Source organism: Mesoplodon mirus (genome assembly GCF_964341445.2).
Source record: "Mesoplodon mirus genome assembly, chromosome: 10".
Classification (NCBI taxonomy): Eukaryota; Metazoa; Chordata; class Mammalia; order Artiodactyla; family Ziphiidae; genus Mesoplodon; species Mesoplodon mirus.
This window is the reverse complement of record NC_138986.1, coordinates 9,449,134-9,468,513: the sequence shown is the minus strand read 5'-3', so window position 1 is coordinate 9,468,513 and position 19,380 is coordinate 9,449,134. Positions and strand designations below refer to the sequence as shown.

Sequence of the window (19,380 nt, the reverse complement as noted above, 5' to 3'; positions counted from 1 at the left end):
CACTCAGCCCTTAGAAGGGACACCTAGCAGTGTCTTGGGAGAGCAGGGAAGCCTCCCTGGAGGAGGTGCTGCCGACCTGACCCCAGAAGGGTGGAGAGGAGTTCTCCTGGGAATGGGGCTGGGTAGAGGCGTTGGGAAGGCTCTTGCTGGTCTAGAGGCTGAGGGTGGGAAGGTGACTGGGGAGGGAGCTGAGGAAGGCCTCGCTGGCAGAGGCCCAGGGGTGCAAGGGCGCATCTGAGGAGCTGCAGAGACGGCCTGTAAAAGCTGCTGGACCCTGGGCGCTGTGTGTGGGAAGGGGCAGGAGGTGGGCAGGGGCGGCTCGGAGGTCCCAGATGTTCCCACTTCAGCCCTGTGGGCAAGTGGGAGCCTGGAAGGATTTCAGCAAAGGAGGGAGGTCTGCGATCAAGTGGGTTTGGGAGGCCGCTGCAGCGATGGAGCTTGGAGGACTGACTCCGGCTGGGGCCCTGAGGACTCGTGGGGAGGGTGGATTTGAGAGGCTTGAGGTGTGGGGCTGGGAAGGCTCCAGGCAGGCATATCCTTAGACTCTGGAGGGCAGCGGGACCACCTGGGCTTGGTAAGCGCAGCCTGCTGGCCCGGCCCCAGAGGCCTGGGTGGTGCCGAGAATTCACATTTCTAACAGGCTGCAGGTGACACTGCCGCTGCTGGACAGGAGCCGGGCTCTGGAACCACGGCTCCAGGCTTCAGGCTCAGGTGACAGGGCGGACCCCTGAGCCACGGAGTTTAGGAAGGCGAGGTCTGGGGGATGCGAAGGCGAGAACAGGAAGTTGCGTGGTTGCAGCTGAAAGCCCGGCTGCCCATCACCCGCCGCTCTACCGCCCGTGATCCTCAGCCCCCATGTCTCACTCCCTTCCAGGTGGCACCTCCCTGAGCTTCCTGGTTTTGGTGACGGGCTGCACATCTGTGGGCAGAGTTCCAGAGGCCGAAATCTACAAAATCACCGCCACCGACTTTTACCCACTTCAGGAAGAGGCCAAGGAGGAGGACCGCCTCACAGCCTTGAGGAAGATCCTCAACTCAGGGGTCTTCTATTTCTCGTGGCCCAATGATGGGTCTTGCTTTGACCTCACTGTCCGGGCACAGAAACAGGGCGATGACAGCTCCGAGTGGGGCAACTCCTTCTTCTGGTGAGGCCCTGGGGCCCGGACTCTCCTGCCCCCAGCTTACATGGAGGGCGGGCTCTGATGGGCGCCTGCATCCTTGATCTCTACTTTGCATCACCCCCGGCATGTGGGTCACCTATGAGAGCTGTGATCTGTGCCCGCTCACTCTCCGCACAATGAGAGGAAAACAAGCCCCACTCCCCACCAGGGGTCAGGGAGGGTGTTCAACATGGTTTAATGCAGATTTAGGAAGGAAAATCTGCTCCATAAATAAAGAGCATAAGTGCCAGCATCTGCCGGTTTCTCCTAAGTGCCTGGGCTGTGCTCAGTGCTTCCCTGGCCCCTGGTCCCCTCAGTTCTCCTGGTTATCCTCCAGCGTACAGACATTTACCACCGACATTTATAAAGCACTGTTCTAAGTTCTCTGGGGGTCATAACTCACATAATCCGCATAGTAACCAATGAGGTAGGGTCTGTTATCCCCATTTTACAGGTAAGGAGACAGAGGCTTGAATAACAGAGGGAATTTGAACCCAGGCATCTGGCTCCAGATCCCATGCTGTTAATCACAAAGCCAAACCAGTTGTATCAACGGCAAAACTGAGTCATCCTGCCAAGGTGGTGTGCAGTAGTGTGATAAGACAGACCTGAAGCCCAGGCAAGAGTGGTTGGGTTTCTGTATGTTTAGGGTCATCTGGGCGCTCCTTCAGGGACTAGCTAGGTGTGGATGACCCTATAAATATGTAAATTATCTCCCTTTTTGTGCTCCAGGGGTCATGACCCTCACCAGTCCTGTGAAAGAGCCGGTGGGTACAGTGATTCACATGCAATGGAGCTGTTCCCCTCAGATTTACCAGATGAGATGAGATGAGATGAGAGTCAGAAGCAAAAGTGATGAAAATCCTGCTGTAGATATTGTTCCAATACACCTCACATAATGAGGCGTTCCTAGATTCCAGTGTTGGCCTTTGGGGCAACACCAGTTTCTAGCCCTGAGTCAGGACTGATGAGGCTTCTTTGTGCCCTTTATTTATGCATCCCTCCCTTACCCAAACAAAGGAGGTCATAGGTTTCCACCACCAGATAAGTGTACTTACCTTGGTGCTTGGGACTCCCACAAGTGAATTCCTGACTTCCATTTGGAGAAAGGGGTTTCACCCTGTCCTTCCATGTGTCCCCATACTCCCTGCCCCACCAAATCTTCTTAGGTTCTCTGGTTTTGTTGAGTTTGGGGGGCAGATGCGTGCTCAAACTTCAAGCATGTGAATCTCCTGCTGATCTTGTTAAAATGCAGATTTTGACTGAGCAGGGCTGGGCTGGGGCCCGAGACTCGGCATTTCTAGCAAGGAGCCAATGGTGACGCCAGTGCTGCTGGTTTGAGGACCACACTCTGAGTAACAGGCCCAGGGGATGGTGTGTCTGTGAATCACTAGTTCCATTTTGCAGGTGCATGTGCCCCTGAAGGCAGCCAAGCTCAGGGACACAGGGGCTGTGGGTTACGAGGGGTCTTTGTCAGGCCGGGGGCTCATTTTCAGCTGGGACTGTCTGATGAGCAGAGGCTAGAGGTCTCAGAGGCTGTAACGTTTGTTGGATGCCTGGAGAATCTGGATTGCCCTTTGTACCTGCTCTTTCCAGGCCTCCTGATGCCAGCTCTGTGGTTGGAGATTTGAGATCCACGAAGACAAAGCAGAGAATCACAGAGTGAAGGCTGAGAGAAGCTTGGGAAGGGGGAGGCCCCACGTGGACACTAGACTGTCTTGAGCTCTGGAGGGTGCTAGGCTGCTGGGCCATCCCACACTCCAGGGCGTGGTGTTTGGGCTCAGGGCGGCACCCATGGAGCTGACCACAGCTGAGTCAGCCCCAGCTTGTGTGGTCACGGGCTTGATGGCCTGAACCCACCATTTGGGGTGCAGTGTTCAAGGTCTGAACCCACATCTGGAGTCAGATGGGGCCAACGCTGAACGTGGCTGGTGTACAGCAGGGTGAAGGCATTTTTCTGGGCTGGTTACTGTTCCCCACCGATCGTTGCTTCCTAGTACCATCCAGTCCTGGAAGGAGACGCAAGCTGTTTTCCTTTATAGGTTTGGGTTTCTTCCTTCAAGGATATGAGCTGTCCTCCCACAGGGGGTTAGGCCAGTGTGACCACAAACAGGATTATTTAGAGTTGTCTGTTTGGCAAACGGTTCCTTCTCCTGACCCCTAGTGACTGATGGCAGCCATAGCTGTGGGGCTGGAAGACGCTGGAATATTCTGGAGGCCTTCCCTTGATGCTGATTTCATGTGTGGGTTACTATAGATGGTTTATCATCTGAATTTTAGAGAGGGTTTCAGAAGAGGGGAAGGTGTTTTTGTAAAGTAATGCTTCATGCTCATCATTCTTTAGGCAGACCAGCTCCCTGGTGTGAGAGGTCAGGCACGGCCCTGCTCCTGCGGGGGAGGGTGTCCCTTAGTGCCCACGCGGTCACGTCAGGGAGGCTGGTCTGAGAGCAGGGAGTGGCTGCTTCTTGCCACTTGGAGAAGCCGCCAGAGACGTCAGAGCTCACAGCACCCTTCTCCAGAAATGAGAGAGCTGCTTAGGGCAGGAACAGTGCTGCCTTTTTTAAACAAATAGGGCATTGTGATCTAGATTAGCTTGCTACCCTGTGGTGGTTCCTGCCTCCTGGGGAGCGTGTTAGGGGCCTCAGAATGGCACTGCTTGGGTCCCCTGGGTGAACCGTGTGGAGCCCGGAAGAAGCCTGAGGCCCGTGCACACCCTCCGAGCCCCACTTCTCAGAGCAACCACTTACCTGCTTGGTAAGCGCCAGTGGGCGCTGGGGAGGCCGAGCGAGAGATGAGAGCAGGGCGTGGCCATGCACAGGTGCAGCTGTCAAGGTAGGGCCTTCAGCAGGAGAGGCTCGGGGTGAAGAGCAGAGCTCCAACTCCACGCTGCCGCTTACTGGCACCGTGACCTTGGGCAAGTACTTCTCTTCTGTGCCTCAGTTTCTTCATCTGTAAAATGGGGTGAATGATAACACCTGGTACATAGGGCTGTTTCCAGGATGAAGTGAGTTGATCCATCCCAAAGCACTTAGAACGGTGCTCGGTGCCCTTGATAAACGTTGGCTGTTATCCCCATGGTTATCGTGGATGCCAGAGACCCAGAACAATCCACTGGGTATGGGGAGGAAGTACTAGAACTTTCATTAGGTTTTATGTTCATCTCATCCCGTTTATTTATTATCCATTGCTTTGTAATGCTCTCATTACATTCACCTTGTGGGATCTGAATATAAGTAAACATGTAAGCATGCATATTTTTAATTATTTTTATGATTTTTCAGTTTATCACTTATCACTATCCTTTCATCATAAAACATGATTAAATTTTTACTGATGGGATTTATTATCAAAAACTGCAGAGGCCACCAGTGTAAACAGAGGCTTCTCTGAGATTCCCTGAAAGGCCTGTGACTGACCCACACCTGTACCTGGATTCCATTCACTGATACTGACGCCTGGGAGTAGCTTCAGGAAAGGACTCCTAGCCCTTTCCTGCTGCACGTGTCTCCGTGGCCCTGCCGTTTGGCGTGTCTCTAAAGCACAGGAACGTCCCGGGCTGTGTGTCCCGAGTGTGGAGTTCATGGGGGGTGTGCAGTGCGGGAAAGCAGCCCCATGGCACCTCCCCGACTTGCTCTGGGCACGGTGTTTCCTCGAGGATGTGCGGCGGCCTGAGCCGCTGTGGGGCTCTGTTTTGCAGGAACCAGCTGTTGCACGTGCCCCTGCGGCGGCACCAGGTGCGCTGCCGTGACTGGCTGCTGAAGGCCATCTGCGGGGTGGTGGCCGTGCGCACGGTGTACGCCTCTCACAAGCAGGCCAAGGCCTGCCTCATCTCCCGTATCAGCTGCGAGCGCGCCGGCGCTCGCTTCCACACCCGAGGCGTGAACGACGACGGCCACGTGTCCAACTTCGTGGAGACGGAGCAGGTCAGTGCCCAGGCCGGCCCGTGGCCCCCGCTGGTTCAGAGCAGAGGAACCTGTGCAAACTTGTTTCCCTTGGAGGCGGGGGCGCCAGAGGCAGTTTCTCATGAATGTGGCTCCTCCCTCTCCCAGGAGCACAGAGTGTGTCCCTGGGGCTCTGTCTGCAAATGTGGCCTCGGGTTTGCATGCTGTATCTTTTCTTTCTATCTATCTATCTATCTATTTATGTATTTATGGCTGCGTTGGGTCTTCGTTGCTGCATGCGGGCTTTCTCTAGTTGTGGTGAGCGGGGGCTACTCTTCGCTGCGGTGCGCACGCTTCTCATGGCGGTGGCTTTTCTTGTTGTGGAGCACGGGCTCTAGGCGCGTGGGCTTCAGTAGTTGTGGCACATGGGCTCAGTAGTTTGTGGCTCACGGGCTTAGTTGCTCCGCGGCATGTGGGATCTTCCCGGACCAGGGCTCAAACCCGTGTCCCCTGCATTGGCAGGTGGATTCTTAACCACTGTGCCACCAGGGAAGTCCCTGCGTGCTGTATCTTTTTTGATTCTCTTCTCACGCTGGAAAAGTGTTGCTTACCCAGGGGTATTTTCAGCTAAAAAGAAAAAAGAATTTTTGCCGTGATATCACGAAGGGTGGCGGTTTTTCAGAGAGCAGCTGACAAATGAACCAATAGGGTTTGAAATCTTTTTAAGACAAAAGTAAGTAGATGAATAATGGCAGGATGAGAGAAGGAAGTTATTTTTCATTCTCGATCCACTGAAGCTTCCTCCTGGAAGCAAGTCTTAGCAGCTGGGAGTTGTGAAGTCTGCATGTGAGGCAGCCGTTGCTTTCAGCTCCGTGGAATAGAACCTTCTGCTTAATTTCTCATTGACTTTTTCCCCCCCTAAATTCTGTTCTCATTCCCAGAGATGCTGTCTTACAACTGCTTTATTTATTATTATTATTATTATTATTTTGCTAACAGGCGATTTTTTTGCGAACATGCTAACATGCGATATTATCCTACACGGTAGGATAATACCACCGTGTAGACTAACAAATAGAATAAATCAAAGGAAAGCCCATGAAAGGCACAGGTGTAGTATTGCCGTGGGTGTCAAGCTGCAAACAGCCCGTGTTTATTTAGTGGTGATGAGACTTTGCATCCCCACTTACGGCTGCAGCTGCGACAGGTGTTTCCTACCAGGACTTTAGCCAGTTTAATTCAGCACAGATTTGAGCACTTGCCTTCGGTGTGTGAGCTGGACCTGCCTGGGCTTTCGGAGGGCACAGAGCGGGGAGGGTCCTCTGGGGGTCAGATGGTGAGTAGGGGGCTGTCAGTCAGCAGCCTGAAGATGAGCAGAGGGGCAGTTTCTTGCCTGTGACTTGCAGCTCTCCTGGACATAGACGCGGCTGGTTAAAAATGACAGAGAAAACGCGGCCCCCGAATGGGGGCCTTCCTCACCGTGTTCCATCCCGGTCTTTATCCTTGTGGTATTAGGCTTTGCACCATTCAGTTCATTCCACAGATCTTAATTACTTTTCACCTGCCACAGGCTGAGCGCTGTGCTGGGAAGTGGGGGCCAAAGATGCAAAGCATTTTTGGACAAATCAAAATACCAGAGACCCTGAACCTGGTAGCTGAGCGGGATTTAGGAGGTTTCCAGCGGGCAGCCCTGGGGCGAGCCCCTGCGGTTCAGCCTTCGCCTCGTTCCCCATCCCGCCCTTGGGCAGAGAGTACCTTGTTTAGTGCTCCTGAGATGTTTTTGGATTTCAACCAGTTTTTTAAAAATTGGGGTCCCATCTACTGTGTCTTGTCAAGTAAGTCATTGAAACAGCAGCTGGCCTCCTTATCACTGTCTGTTCCTAAATGACAAGACATTTTAACACTGAAAGTGTAAGAGGATGTAGTAGATTCCTACATTCCTATGTTCCTGCTGTAACGAGCACGGCCAATGACGGGAGTGGGGGAGGGCTGAAAAGGCCTGAAATGTATTGTCCCCTAGTCCTGGAGGCCAGAGCCCGAGATCAAGGCGTGCCCAGCGCCGCGATCCTTCTGAAGCCTCTGGGGGAGGAGCCTTCCCGCTGGCAGCTTCGACGACCGGCTGTGGCAGCGTCGGTCCCATCTGTCTCCAGCACCACGTGGCATCTTCTCCCTGTGTGTGTGTTTCTCCCCTTTACATAAGGACACCAGGCATATTGGACTCAGGGCCCATCCTACTCCAACCTGACCTTTCTTAACTAATTGCATCTGCAATGGCTCTTATCTCCAAGTAAGGTCACATTCCCAGGTGCTGGAGGTTAGGCCTTCAACATATCTTTTTTTTTTTTTTTTTTTGTGGTACGCGGGCCTCTCACTGTTGTGGCCTCTCCCGTTGCGGAGCACAGGCTCCGGACGCGCAGGCTCAGCGGCCATGGCTCACGGGCCCAGCCGCTCCGCGGCATGTGGGATCCTCCCGGACCGGGGCACGAACCCGTGTCCCCTGCATCGGCAGGCAGACTCTCAACCACTGCGCCACCAGGGAAGCCCCTTCAACATATCTTTGAGGGGGGCCGCGATTCAATCCAACACAAGGAAATACTCTGACATTAACAGGTTAGGGCTGTGCTTTAACTGCAGTACACTTAGCTTTATTAACAGCCTCCCCGTTGTCCTTGCTCTTCTCATTTTTCTGCAGACTAGGGTTGGGCCCCTGCTCTGGTTGTTCTAAGTGTGCCTGGTGACTTGTGCTTGTGTCCTGCCTGCCCCGTGTCCGTGCTCGGGCTCGGAGGCAGGGACCCTGTCTCCTCCAGCAGCGCGCGGCCGCCCGCGAGCCCTTGGAGCCCGCAGCGCCCTGCCCCCCGCTCCTGCCGCCCACGCTGTTACTTAAATTGCCGGCACCTGCCTCCCTTCTCGGGCTCGGGGAGGGGTTTCTTGGCTCCTGTGAGCTTTATGGGCTTCCGGGTTTGTGTTTTTCCTTCGTTTCCTCCTCCGGGCTGCTCTCTGGATGAGGCTCTCGCCCCGACCTTGCTCCCGGGAGCAGCGGATGAGCTGACAGACAGACATCACCAGCTGCTGTCCTGCCGGGACCCAGAGGCTGCAAGTGAGCCCCACGGTGATTTCGTTTTCACAGACACACATGGGGCAGAAGGTCGTGGGCTTGCACCCAAAGCACTTCCTCGTGGGGGCGCGTGCGTTTCAGGCTGCTCCCCACGGACACCGTGCTCTCCACCACTGGAGGGGGGGAGCCGGACGATTCGCGCCAGCGGGGCCCCCAAACAGCGTGACCGCCCTGGCGTGTGGAGGAGAAGGTGACCCCAGGGGAGGGGTCGTTTCCTAGAGCCGATCCAGGGGTGTCCTCGTCGGCAACACAGATGCACATCCTGAGCCCCTCGGCTGAGTCTGATCAGGAGCCTGCAGGGTGGGGTCACAGCAGGTAGGAGAGAGACCAGCTGGCCCTCGGGGGTGCTTCCCACGGTGAGTGGTCCGTGCTCAGCTGTGAGCCTCCTACCTGGAGAGAGAAGGAAAGACAGCAGAGCAAGTGAGGGCAGGGAGAGGCCTGTGTGCTAGCGGAGGACCCTGCAAGGCGGGGAGTCTTGGAGGAGGACCCTGGGAGGTGGGGAGTCTTGGAGGAGGACGCTGGGAGGTGGGGAGTCTTGGAGGAGGACGCCGGGAGGTGGGGGGTCTTGGAGGAGGACGCCGGGAGGTGGAGAGTCTTGCAGGAGGACCCTGGGAGGTGGGGAGAATTGCAGGAGGACGCCGGGAGGTGGGGAGTCTTGCAGGAGGACCCTGGGAGGTGGGGAGTCTTGCAGGAGGACCCTGGGAGGTGGGGAGTCTTGCAGGAGGACCCTGGGAGGTGGGGAGTCTTGCAGGAGGACCCTGGGAGGTGGGGAGTCTTGCAGGAGGACCCTGGGAGGTGGGGAGTCTTGCAGGAGGACGCCGGGAAGTGGGGGGTCTTGGAGGAGGACGCCGGGAGGTGGGGGGTCTTGCAGGAGGACCCTGGGAGGTGGGGAGTCTTGCAGGAGGACCCTGGGAGGTGGGGAGTCTTGCAGGAGGACCCTGGGAAGTGGGGAACCACGGAGGGAGAGGAAGACAAGGCGTTGCCTGCTTCGTGACCTGGCATTTAGAGAAACGGCAGGATCTGAAACCTCATGTCCGCACCTGAGGGTGCAGGCAGCGACTTGAGGACATTGGTACTGAGCCCGCGGCAGGAAGGAGCATTGCCTGGGGCAGCTTGGCCCCTCTTGTGTTGCCTGCAGGTCCCCTCCGGCCTGTGCCCTCTGCTAAGGGACTGAGACCTTAGCCACTGGGGAGGGGAGGTCCTGTAGCAGAGGCACGAGGTGGCTGACGGGCTGCTTGCCTCTGTCATTCAGACAAGCGATGGGGCGAGATGGGGCAGGCTGGATCCCTGACGTGGCGACTAACTCTCAGGGAGTCAGAAAAGGGAGGTGTTTTCAAACCATCCACTCCTGCCTTGCTTTTATGTTTTTCCCTAAGAGAACAGTCTTTCTCCTCCAAGGCAGGCTGTGTATGTGTGCACGTTTGTGGGTAGGGGAGTTTTGTGTGGGCATGCAGGCATATGTGTGTTGTGTATTTGCTCGTGTGCGCACACGTATATGTTGTGTGTGCGTTTGTGTTGCGTAGGTGCACGTGTGCGCAGGTGGGGACGGCATCTTGGCCTCCCTGGGCGGAGTCGGGAGTCTTTTCGGCTCTGCGGGGAGTCCCACCTGGTGAGCTGGCTCTGCCGCCATGACTCTCGGCACAGAAAGTCCCCTCATTTACCCAAAGAAAACAAAAGATAAAGATTTGGCTCCTGAAGATAAGGCCACTGATTCATCAGGGAGGTTAGGATGACCGTGAGTGTCCTCCCGAGAATGCAGACCTGGAAGGAATTGGTTTGCAAATACCTCATCCTGGACCAGAAGTTCAGCAAAAAGCCTTTTGGAGAAAAGTGTCTCTGTCCAGTGGCAAGTCTTCCTGCTTTGTCCCTTTCTCGTTAAGGTTGTTGGGCTGCTGCTCCCCCACTCTGTGAAAGGGGGGCGCTCCGGTGCCAGGTCCGGCGGTGCCAGGCCTGGCCTCGAGCCACACTCCGCGGTGGCTCCCCCTTCCTGAAGCCCCTCCTGCTCTGCGTTTCCCTCCCACTTCTGTCTCCCCTCCTAGATTCCCTCTCCTGCCCGCGGCCTGAGCCCTGTTCCCATGTTCTGTGGGGCAGGAGGCTTCCAACCTGAACGGGAAGGAGTGACCGCCCTGGGCTCCAGAATGCTCCCTCCTTTGCTTCAGGGCACGTCACCCCTCTGATCAGGTGACGCTAACTCCGTTGAGAGAGGGAAACCGAGGCAGGAGGTAGTTAAGGAACAGAGCTGGGGTCACCCCGCTGGGCAGAGGGGAGTGGGACCCGGGTCGGTGGGGTCCCGGAGCTCACGCGCTGACCTGCGTTCACTCTCCATCCTGTCTCTCCTCCCCCAGGGCCCCCAGGTGCCCTCTGTTAAAACTACCTCCGTGAGGTCAGGCCAGGTGTTGAAGCTCCCACTAGTTTTAAAACCTGTGTTCTTTCGCCAGAAAGGAAAGCACCTTAACTCCATCACTACTGTGTGATGATCGGGGTTGTCCTACCACCTTGGGTAGGTGGGTGTCCCTGATGATAGGATGGGCACAGAACTAGAATATTTTCATGCGGGAGGAGGAATGGAGAAATTTGGAGGCATCTCTTCTTTCTGCCCCCGGGGTGGGGTCCGGAGTGCTGGGACTGCTTGTCGGTGTTTTTCTGAAGCTGGTTCTGTGTTAAGTTCCAGCTCAAGAGGGGCGTGGTCTAATGCTGGAAGAACTGCTTTTAGCGCGTATTAAGTGAAGTGAAGGGTAATCGTTCCTTAGCTTCTGTCAGGTCCTGGGCACTGTTACGAGTTGTCTTTACATAGAGATATTGGCTGAATTGGTGATTCTCAGCCATCTGAACAGAGGCAGAGAGGCTGTATACATTTAATCTCGCTGGAGCCAGTGCTCCCTGCGGTAGCTTAAATAGCCTGCTACTCTCTTCTGCTTTTGTCAGTAGCATAATGGAGCGTAACCAATTTGCTGGTGATCAGTATCTGGAAACAGACGAGTTCTTCACCCAGTACATTTTTTTCCTTTGGAGATTAAAGGATAGAGTTTCAGCTCAACATTGTAACTCCCAGGCTCATGTCATTCCTGAAGTTCAGGGAACCTTCAGGTCTAATGTTCAGGTCCTCCACTGCAGAATTACTAATGCATGTGTGATCTGAGCGTGATCTAGCCGCATGGAAAGCTACCCTGTAAGGGAGCAGGCCGGTAAGAAATGGAAAGGGCCAGTAGCAATCGCCTGGGGCCAGCCCTGCCAGGCCAGGGTAGAGTTACTCAGATAAAGGGCAGCATCTGATAGCTGCCGCAGCCCTCACCCTCGTGACGCTCGGGACTGTACTTTTTGTCCCTTTAGACCTCCCTGGCACTAGAGCGTCAATAGGGGCCTGCAGACGGATGAGGAGTTGGTACAGCCTGAAAGAACTGTGTGTGGGGTAGGAAGGAGATACATTCTTTAACTTGTAAAGGATGGTCTGTGTCTGTGCAGGTACTGTCACCCTGGAAGTTTGTGGAGGCCGTGTGTGTGTGTGTGTGTGGACTCCCTGACACGTTCAAGAACACAGTGGTGTAGGGCCAGGACCAACTGTGAGTTCAGGTCAAGTCTTGACTTGCGTTGTCAGGTGCAGGACCGACGAGTGCAGCTAACTAGGGCTTTGGGCTACAGCTGGTTCATTTCATTTCCTCCAGTCCCTTTCCAGTCGCTGTCTGCTACTTCGCCAGTTGACAGGGTGACATTAGAGGGCTCCCAGGAAGGTCTTAGTTAAATCCCAGAGCCCATTTGCTTCTGTTCCTAAAATTGGTGGGGAGGGGACTGCTGGGCTCTTCGGGGAGGTCGGTCCGGTTGTGGGGTTTCCATCCACCCGCGCCCTCCTCCTCGGAGGCTGGGGGGCAGCGGAGCAAGCCTGTGAGCGCCGGCCGGCCTGAGGGGCGGGGAGCAGCTCGGCCAGGCTGGGAGAGGGGCAGAGGGCGCTCAAGCCCGCCGTCACCCTTCGCTCTGGCTGGTGTCGGGTCTCAGGCAGCCGGATCCCGTTACCCGGCCCCAGGACATTCGGTTTCATTGAAGAATACCTTTCCCTTTCTGTCTCCTTGTGGTGCAGGCGATTTACATGGATGATGGAGTGTCGTCTTTTGTTCAGATCAGAGGCTCCGTTCCGCTGTTTTGGGAGCAGCCAGGGCTTCAGGTAGGTAATAAAAAAAGCCTGTTCACGTGTGTCATTGTTCACCCACTCTTCTCTTCTGAACGGCTGTGAGTTGTTTCTTTTAGTCATATTTCTTTCATGGCACAGTTTCTGGTCTTTTTCCCCAGCCCAGTTGGATTGAGCTGAGTTGTCACAGTGTGTGTGTGTGTGTGTGTGGGTGTGTGTGGGTGGGTGTGGGTGGGTGTGTGTGGGTGTGGTGTTGTACCCAGAGACATATATGTTGTGTGATTTTCCGATCTCGAGCTCACTGATGACACTGGGGAGGTGGAAGGTCTTTGCAAGTAAGTGGACCACATCATGTGATTGCAGGTACCTTCACTTAGACCCAAGTTCAGTGTGTTGAGAGCGTGGCCTGAGATGTCTTTAGGGAGTTGCGACTCTCCCGGAAAGCTTTGAAAGGTTTTGGGGGCCCCAGCGGCCGTGCGGCAGGTCCGGCGTTTGGAGGTGCTTGTTGTGGGACCGCGTGCGAACTGCACGGGAGCTTTCGTGTGATTTCTAAAAATACTCCTTGCCGTCCCAACAGGGCCCTGGCCAGAGCCAGAGGTATTTGGCCTTCTGTCTCCTGGGACGAGTTCAGGGTGTGGGTCCAAGAGCACGTCTGTCGTTGGTGGAGGGGAACAGTGCTTTCCTACCTGGGAGGGTCACGGCCAAGGGGACCTGAGATTCCTCCACACCGATCCCGGTCTTCCCACCTGGCTGGAGGGGACGTTGGTGCCCTCAGGAGACCCCTGTGCCCGGGCCTGCGTCGCCTTGGCTCTCCTTCCCGAGCGCTCTGTGTGATGGTGGCTGGGTCACCAGCCGGTGGCTAAAGAGGCCCAGGGCCACCTGCCAGGCTCTTGGAGTATTTGACGCGCTGGGTCTCACCCGCCCTTGACCTGACCCAGCCTCAGCCGTGGGCACTTTGTCCTCATGTTGTCATCGTGCAGTTGGAAGCCGTGGAAAGGAACCTTGTCAGCCCTTAGGTGAGACGGGTGGATGAGTGTCTCAGTTCTGTGGGCAAAAGCTCTATTAACATTCAGTGTTTCCAAGAGAAAGGAACAGCTAAGACGTGTGCAGCAGCTGATGGCATTAAGTGGTGGCAGAGAGGTGCACCCCTGAGGATGGGTGGAGAACTCCTCTGGAGGCCAGCCCAAGAGAGCTTTGTTTTTAAACAGCTCTATTGAGATATAATTTGCATACGTAAACCTCACCCATGTAAAGTGTACAATTCTATGGTTTTTAATGCATTCACAGAGTTGTGTAACCATCACCAAATCTAATTTTAGAACACTTTCATCACCACTAAGAAAACCGTGGACCCATCAGTGGTCACTCCCCGTTCCCTCCCAGCCCTCCCCGAGGCCTGGGCAACTGTTCTTCTACTTTCTGTCTCTCTAATTTGCCTATTCTGGACATTCTAAAAGGGGTTTTGAAACTTGAGTTTCTTTAGATTTGGAGTTTTCCTTTGATTTGTAAGAAACCCCCAAACTGGGAGATGGTCATGATAGAGTATTAGAATTTGGGAAGGACCCTTTGAAATTCATCTGTTTTACCCTCTCACCCAGTTTGGGATGGCTCCATTATTATTATTATTATTATTTATTTATTATTATTATTAGCTAGTTTCTCCTTGCTTTGCACACAGTCTGTCTCTCCAGGGTGTTCAGGGGATGTGCCACACGAAGTCTGAATTCTCAGACCTTCAGGAACCTTCGTGGTTCCCTTTCTCCATTTCGTCTTCTCCAGGGCCTTCCTTTGGCCATTTCTGTCTTATTTCTAGGACTCTCCACACTCTGGTCTCCCTCTTGTAAAAACAAAACAAAACTTGTCAGTCCCCTCTTTAATTTTGGTCTCCAGCTTGACTCCTCTGGTGCTCCAGACACAGCCTGACCCTGCATTGGAACAACTGTCCCCCAGTCTGACTTGGGTCAGCATCCATGGACCTTGGGTGGCTTGCTTTTCTGTAGCTGTAGCATCTTTTAGACTCATAACACTTGTTAAGCCTCTTCCACAGCCTCCGTGGTTTCTTCAAAATAAGTTTCAAAAGGCTTTAGCGTTCATGAATCTTAAGGATTTGCTAACCTTTGGGTTTAATACCCGTGTTTATCCTCTAAATACTATCCATCATCAAAGAGAGATGAGGTCAGCTTCCTAGGGCACAGGAGGGCAACTTTGAGTCACCCTACCTGAACTATCAATAGCAAGCCTGATGATCAATCCTGGTTGTTTTTCTCTATTTTGAAAAATTCCCCCTCCTTCTTCACTTAGGTTAGATGAAAAGTGCAAAGATTTTGGGGTAAATAGCTTGCTTTTTAAGTTGCAGTGTTGCACCTTCGCCCTTTTGCAGTTACCCCAAGGGAATGGATGAGCCCCGCTGGGGTTGGGGCGCGGGGGTGCGCAGAGAGGACCTTGGGATGATGCTTTGTCTGCACGTGATCACGGGCATAGGGCCTTCATTACAAACTCCTGACTGCATTTCCAGCAACCATGTACCTTTAGCAGTTCATCTTTATCTTGTTAATAGGTTGTGCAGATTATAAATCGCCTTAGTTTACTCTTCTGTAAAATGGGATTGACAATACCAATCTCGTAGGGTTATGGAGAGGATTAAATATCATAGTATGTATTAGAATTTAGCTCAGTACCTAGAATCTAAAAAGTACTAAAAATGGTGGCTGTTAATGGTATTAATAACGTAAGTTATAGCATCTAAGAGACAGAAAGCACAAGTTGCATTTGCATCAGGAGAAGCACGGCTCTTTGCGTCCTGCGGGCGGAGTAGGAGTTTCCCGTGAAGGCCCCACGAGGACACCATGCGGTGCAGTGACAGCGTCCTCACCTTTTTGCGTTCACGTGCGGCACGAACCCCAGTCTCCTAGGCTCTTCCACTTCCCAGCCCTCATACACACCCCGGGGGAAGCCATTTATTCATCCCACAGACGCTGGTCAAGCACCTGGTACAGGCAGGCACCTGACATCAGATGTTGCCCCCGACTTCGGGGTGGAGGTGACAGGACATGGCAGTGTTGTACGAATAGAGCTGGGGGAGAGGAAGGCTGAGATCCCTGTGGCAGCTCTGGGGACGGACAGTCCACTCAGGCTGCGGGGGTGGGTGTCTGAACTGGCCGGAGAGGGACTGGGTGGAATCACCCAGGCCAGGAAGGCAGCCTGCAGAGGGAACCACAGATACAGGTGTTACAACCGCTGCATCAGAGCACATCTGGGGACCTGTGCTGGCTCTGCTGCCTGCAGCCCGGGCATGGGGGACAGGGGTTGTGGTGAAAGGTGAGGCTGGAGAGGCTGGCGAGGCCCAGATGAACACGGGCTTTGTGTGTTACGCTAAGGAGTTTGAAGTTTACCCCAGTGGTGCCCAAACTGCTGCACATTAGAATCACCTGGGCAGCTCATAAACTTCCTGGCACTCGGGGTGCATGCCATCCCAGTCACATCAGCACGCCTGCAGGTGGGAGCAGGCATCGGTACCGTTTTGAAGACCCTTAGATGACTCCCGTGTGCAGAGGCTTGAGGATCACTCAAGGTTCTGCTGGTAAAACAGTTTTTTTAGGGCCAGGAGGGAGAAGTTTTGGTTTGTAGCATTTGCCCATTTCTGTGGTGTAAATACTCCTATCAGAGCTGATTTCAAGCCAACAGCTTGAAATTGGAGCCGGGAAGAGGTGTGCATACCGTGGCTTGTGAGCCGGAAGGAGCTGGCTCTGCATGCTCTGGACGCTGCACTAAAGGGTTCCAGGGGCGGGTGATGAGGCCTCAGTAAGCTTTGGAGTTTGGAGGAAGAAGATGAAAGGTAAGGACACCAGGTAGGACGGTGGCATGGATACAGATCAGAGATGCTGGCGGCTTTAACTAGGGGAGGCCGTGGATCCAGATCAGAGATGCTGGCGGCTTTAACTAGGGGAGGCCGTGGAGGGGGAGGGAGAGGTTCGGAGATGCCGTCTGTGGTCCTGGGACCCTCTCAGGTGCTCAGGGAGGCTCTGCGTGGACTCAGCCAGGCATTATTCTTCCAGCCACTCCCTCAGGCTCAGCCTGGAGTCTTTAGGATTGAACCTCTGACTTTAGGGACCAGACAGGAGTGAGTGGCCGAGTGTCCACCTGGCCAGGGGAGGAGGGAGACTAAAAAAAAGCAGCGCGGTCAGTTCCTATGTGCCGGAGCCAGCAGTGGTTTCATTTCAGCCCCGCGTGAAGCTGCTCCCTGAGGCCCTGACTGTGGCCTCAGGACTAGGTGACGCCAGAGAGGAGAGGTTCGGGTCAGTGTCGGGACGTGCGGCCTTAGGCAGCTGGACTAACGGGTTGTCGAGCTGATGGACGAATGACCTCGCGGAGAGTGTCCGAGGCCCCCCTTCTGCGCATGCCCCGTCCACTGAGGAGGTGGGGGGACATGGCTGTGGGCAGGGCGCCCTGTGTGGGGGTGTAGACACAGACCCCTGGGCTGCTCTCGTCCCGCTGCCTTGTCCCCTCACAGGCATTCAAACCCCCAGCAAAAAGGGAACGAGGACGATGAGTAGGTAGAAAGCAGCCCCTCTCAGACTGTAGCGTGGGGGGCGTGTGTGTGCCTATGTGACCCACCTTGTGCAGGAGTCACCCGGGGACGTGTTAAGACACAGATTCCTGGCCCCACCCCCGGAGACCTCCATTCAGTAGGTCTGAGGTGGGCCCTCAAATCTGCATTTCTATCGAGCTCTCAGGGCTCACTGATGCTGCCGGTCCGGGGACCACACTTTGAGAACCACTGGAGTCAGGGATCCTTTCTGCCCGTTTACTGCTCTGGTCATTCACTGTGGGTGGTGCCCTTAGTGTCATCAGCAGTGACGTTGGATTGACTGCTGTGGGGATGGGAACGTGCCTACAAGGGGCTTGCCTTGCCCTGTCCACCAGAGAGTCTGGGTGAGGGGGAAAGGGCAGAGGCATCCGAAGGGCCGTGCCCTGTCCCGGGGCTGGGCCGTGTCCTCTCCTGCTGTGGGCTGCTGCTTCCTGTCTGGCCCCCAGCTTCCCCGAGTCCTGCTGATGCAGTAGACGGCCTGCTGCACCTCACCCTGTTACGCTGCTGGTTCTCAGCCTGAAGGGGCACAGTTTCCATCAAATTCATTTGCACTTGTGCAGACTCGTTAGAAACACTTAAGTGTGTTTCGGGGTCTTGGCACAGTGACCCAGTTGGTGGTAGTCAGCCAGGGACGGGAATTCAGGGTCTCCCATCCCTTTGCCGTCTCCATAGCACCCAGTGCCATGTGGACCCGAGGTGTCAGGCTCACTAACTCAGGCCTGCACGGGTTATGCAGTTCGTGACGGGACTTAGGTAACTTTTATCACAGGGGAAGTTTAGAGCCAGAGATCAAGCTTCTGAGGCCTGAACCATTTTCTTACTTGCTCCCATGGGAGTGAGTCTAAAAACAGCCGTAGCTTCTCCCTGAAGCCAGGGGGGATTTCTTGCGGTGACTGACAGGCAGACGTGGAGCAAGTGGCCCCCGGCGCTCAGAGACCCCTCAGAGGGTGGCTGGAGGAGCGTGGACTCACTTTCCACCGGCACCTTCCTTGTAAGTTCAGAAGAAAGACAGGAGCTGACTTGCCTCGGGTGCAGGACATGGCTGTCTTCTGGGAACTCAGGGGCTGTGATGGTTTTGGGGGTTAAGTAACTGGCATTTCGTCAGCCAGGCGTCAATGGCCATCAGGAGAGGAGGGCAGAATACACACAAAATGAAGGTGTTTGGGTTCAGACTTTCCTAGGAACACCCACAGTTAAGAGCAAGATGCCTCCTTTTCGATGCCTTTTGATGCCTTAGTTTACTGGCTCATTTCCTTCGTGACCAACGCTTCTGAGGACCAAAAGGGACTACAGACTATTTGTAGAGTCATTTATGTGGACAAACCTAATCCCAGTAATTTCTAAATCTATTGCTGAGACACTAGGTTTCTAGGTGGGTACTTTCCTCACGTATGGAGAGGGACACATGTATTATCTGCGATGTTAAGGGTCATAAAATAACGCTTCTCACGTGTTCAGTCATATCTACATCTGATGATATGGATGAATCCAAGGACACCACTTCTACAACCTTCAATACCAAGCAAAACTGAGCAGTACATTTGAAGAAACTTTTTATCTTGAAATAATTTCAGACCTACAGAAAAGTCGTAAGAACAGCGGAAAGGACTCTTACACATCATTACCCGGATTCACTAAATGTTAACATCTTGCCACACACACCTATGCTTTATTTATTTCTGAATCCCTTGAGAGTAGGTTGCATACATCTATTTAGTCTATTTACTTGTTAATGTTTCAGGATGTTTTCCCAAGGAGCACATATATTCTCTTACGTCACCACAGGGTAGGTACACATTCAGGAAATTTAACGTGGACACAGGGCTTTAATCAGATCTGCAGCCCATATTCCAGGTTTATCAGTTTTCTCAGTAATTAGTGTCCATCGTGGCTCCTTTTCCCCTTCAGTCCAGGATCCAGGCCAGCATCCCATCTGCATTTAGTTCTCACATTTCCAGTCTCCTTTAATCTGGACCAGTTCCTCTGCCTTTCTGTCTTTCCTGAAGTTGATGTTTTTGGAGAATGTAGGTCTTCTTTTTCTGTAAATTGACTGTTCCCCATTTGGGAGTTTCCTGGTATTGCATTATGATCAAGCTCAGGGTACTGACCCCTGGCCAGAACGCCGATCAACCATGTCCTTCTCAGAGGTCCTTCCCATCTGGAAGTCCCCAGTGTCCCTCGGCCCCTCATTAGTGGTATTAGTTTTGATAACTTGGGTAAGGTGTTCTTCAGTTTCTCCACTTATGCTTAATATGTTTTACTTTTCAACTAACAAGTGATTTATGGAGACACTTTGAGACCATGCAAGTATCCTACTCCTCATCAAATTTTCCCCCAAGATTTATGGCCAGTGGATGATTTTTGCTGAATAATGTTTTACTATGATTGATATAAGATGATGATTTTCCACCACTCCCTCCATGTTTATCAGTTGGTGTTTTCTGTAAGGAAGAACCCTCTCTTCTCCCTGTCCCACACGTGCCCCCCGGCTAGCCATCTACCCAAGCAACCACCTA

At 53.9% G+C, this 19,380-nt stretch overlaps 1 protein-coding gene across 5 annotated transcripts in view; it reads left to right on the top strand.

Moving 5' to 3' along the window:
• SYNJ2 (synaptojanin 2) overlaps window positions 1-19,380 on the top strand; it is a 98,479-nt gene that overhangs the window by 42,545 nt on the left and 36,554 nt on the right. For 4 of the 5 annotated variants that reach the window (XM_082634376.1, XM_082634375.1, XM_082634377.1 and 1 more), the window contains exons 3-5: window positions 875-1,145; window positions 4,858-5,083; window positions 12,229-12,312. In XM_082634376.1, the coding sequence (XP_082490502.1) occupies window positions 875-1,145; window positions 4,858-5,083; window positions 12,229-12,312 (581 nt within the window). Of the gene's footprint in view, window positions 1-874; window positions 1,146-4,857; window positions 5,084-8,294; window positions 8,513-12,228; window positions 12,313-19,380 lie in introns of those variants that run through there. The other variant, XM_082634378.1, reaches the window with a different exon arrangement.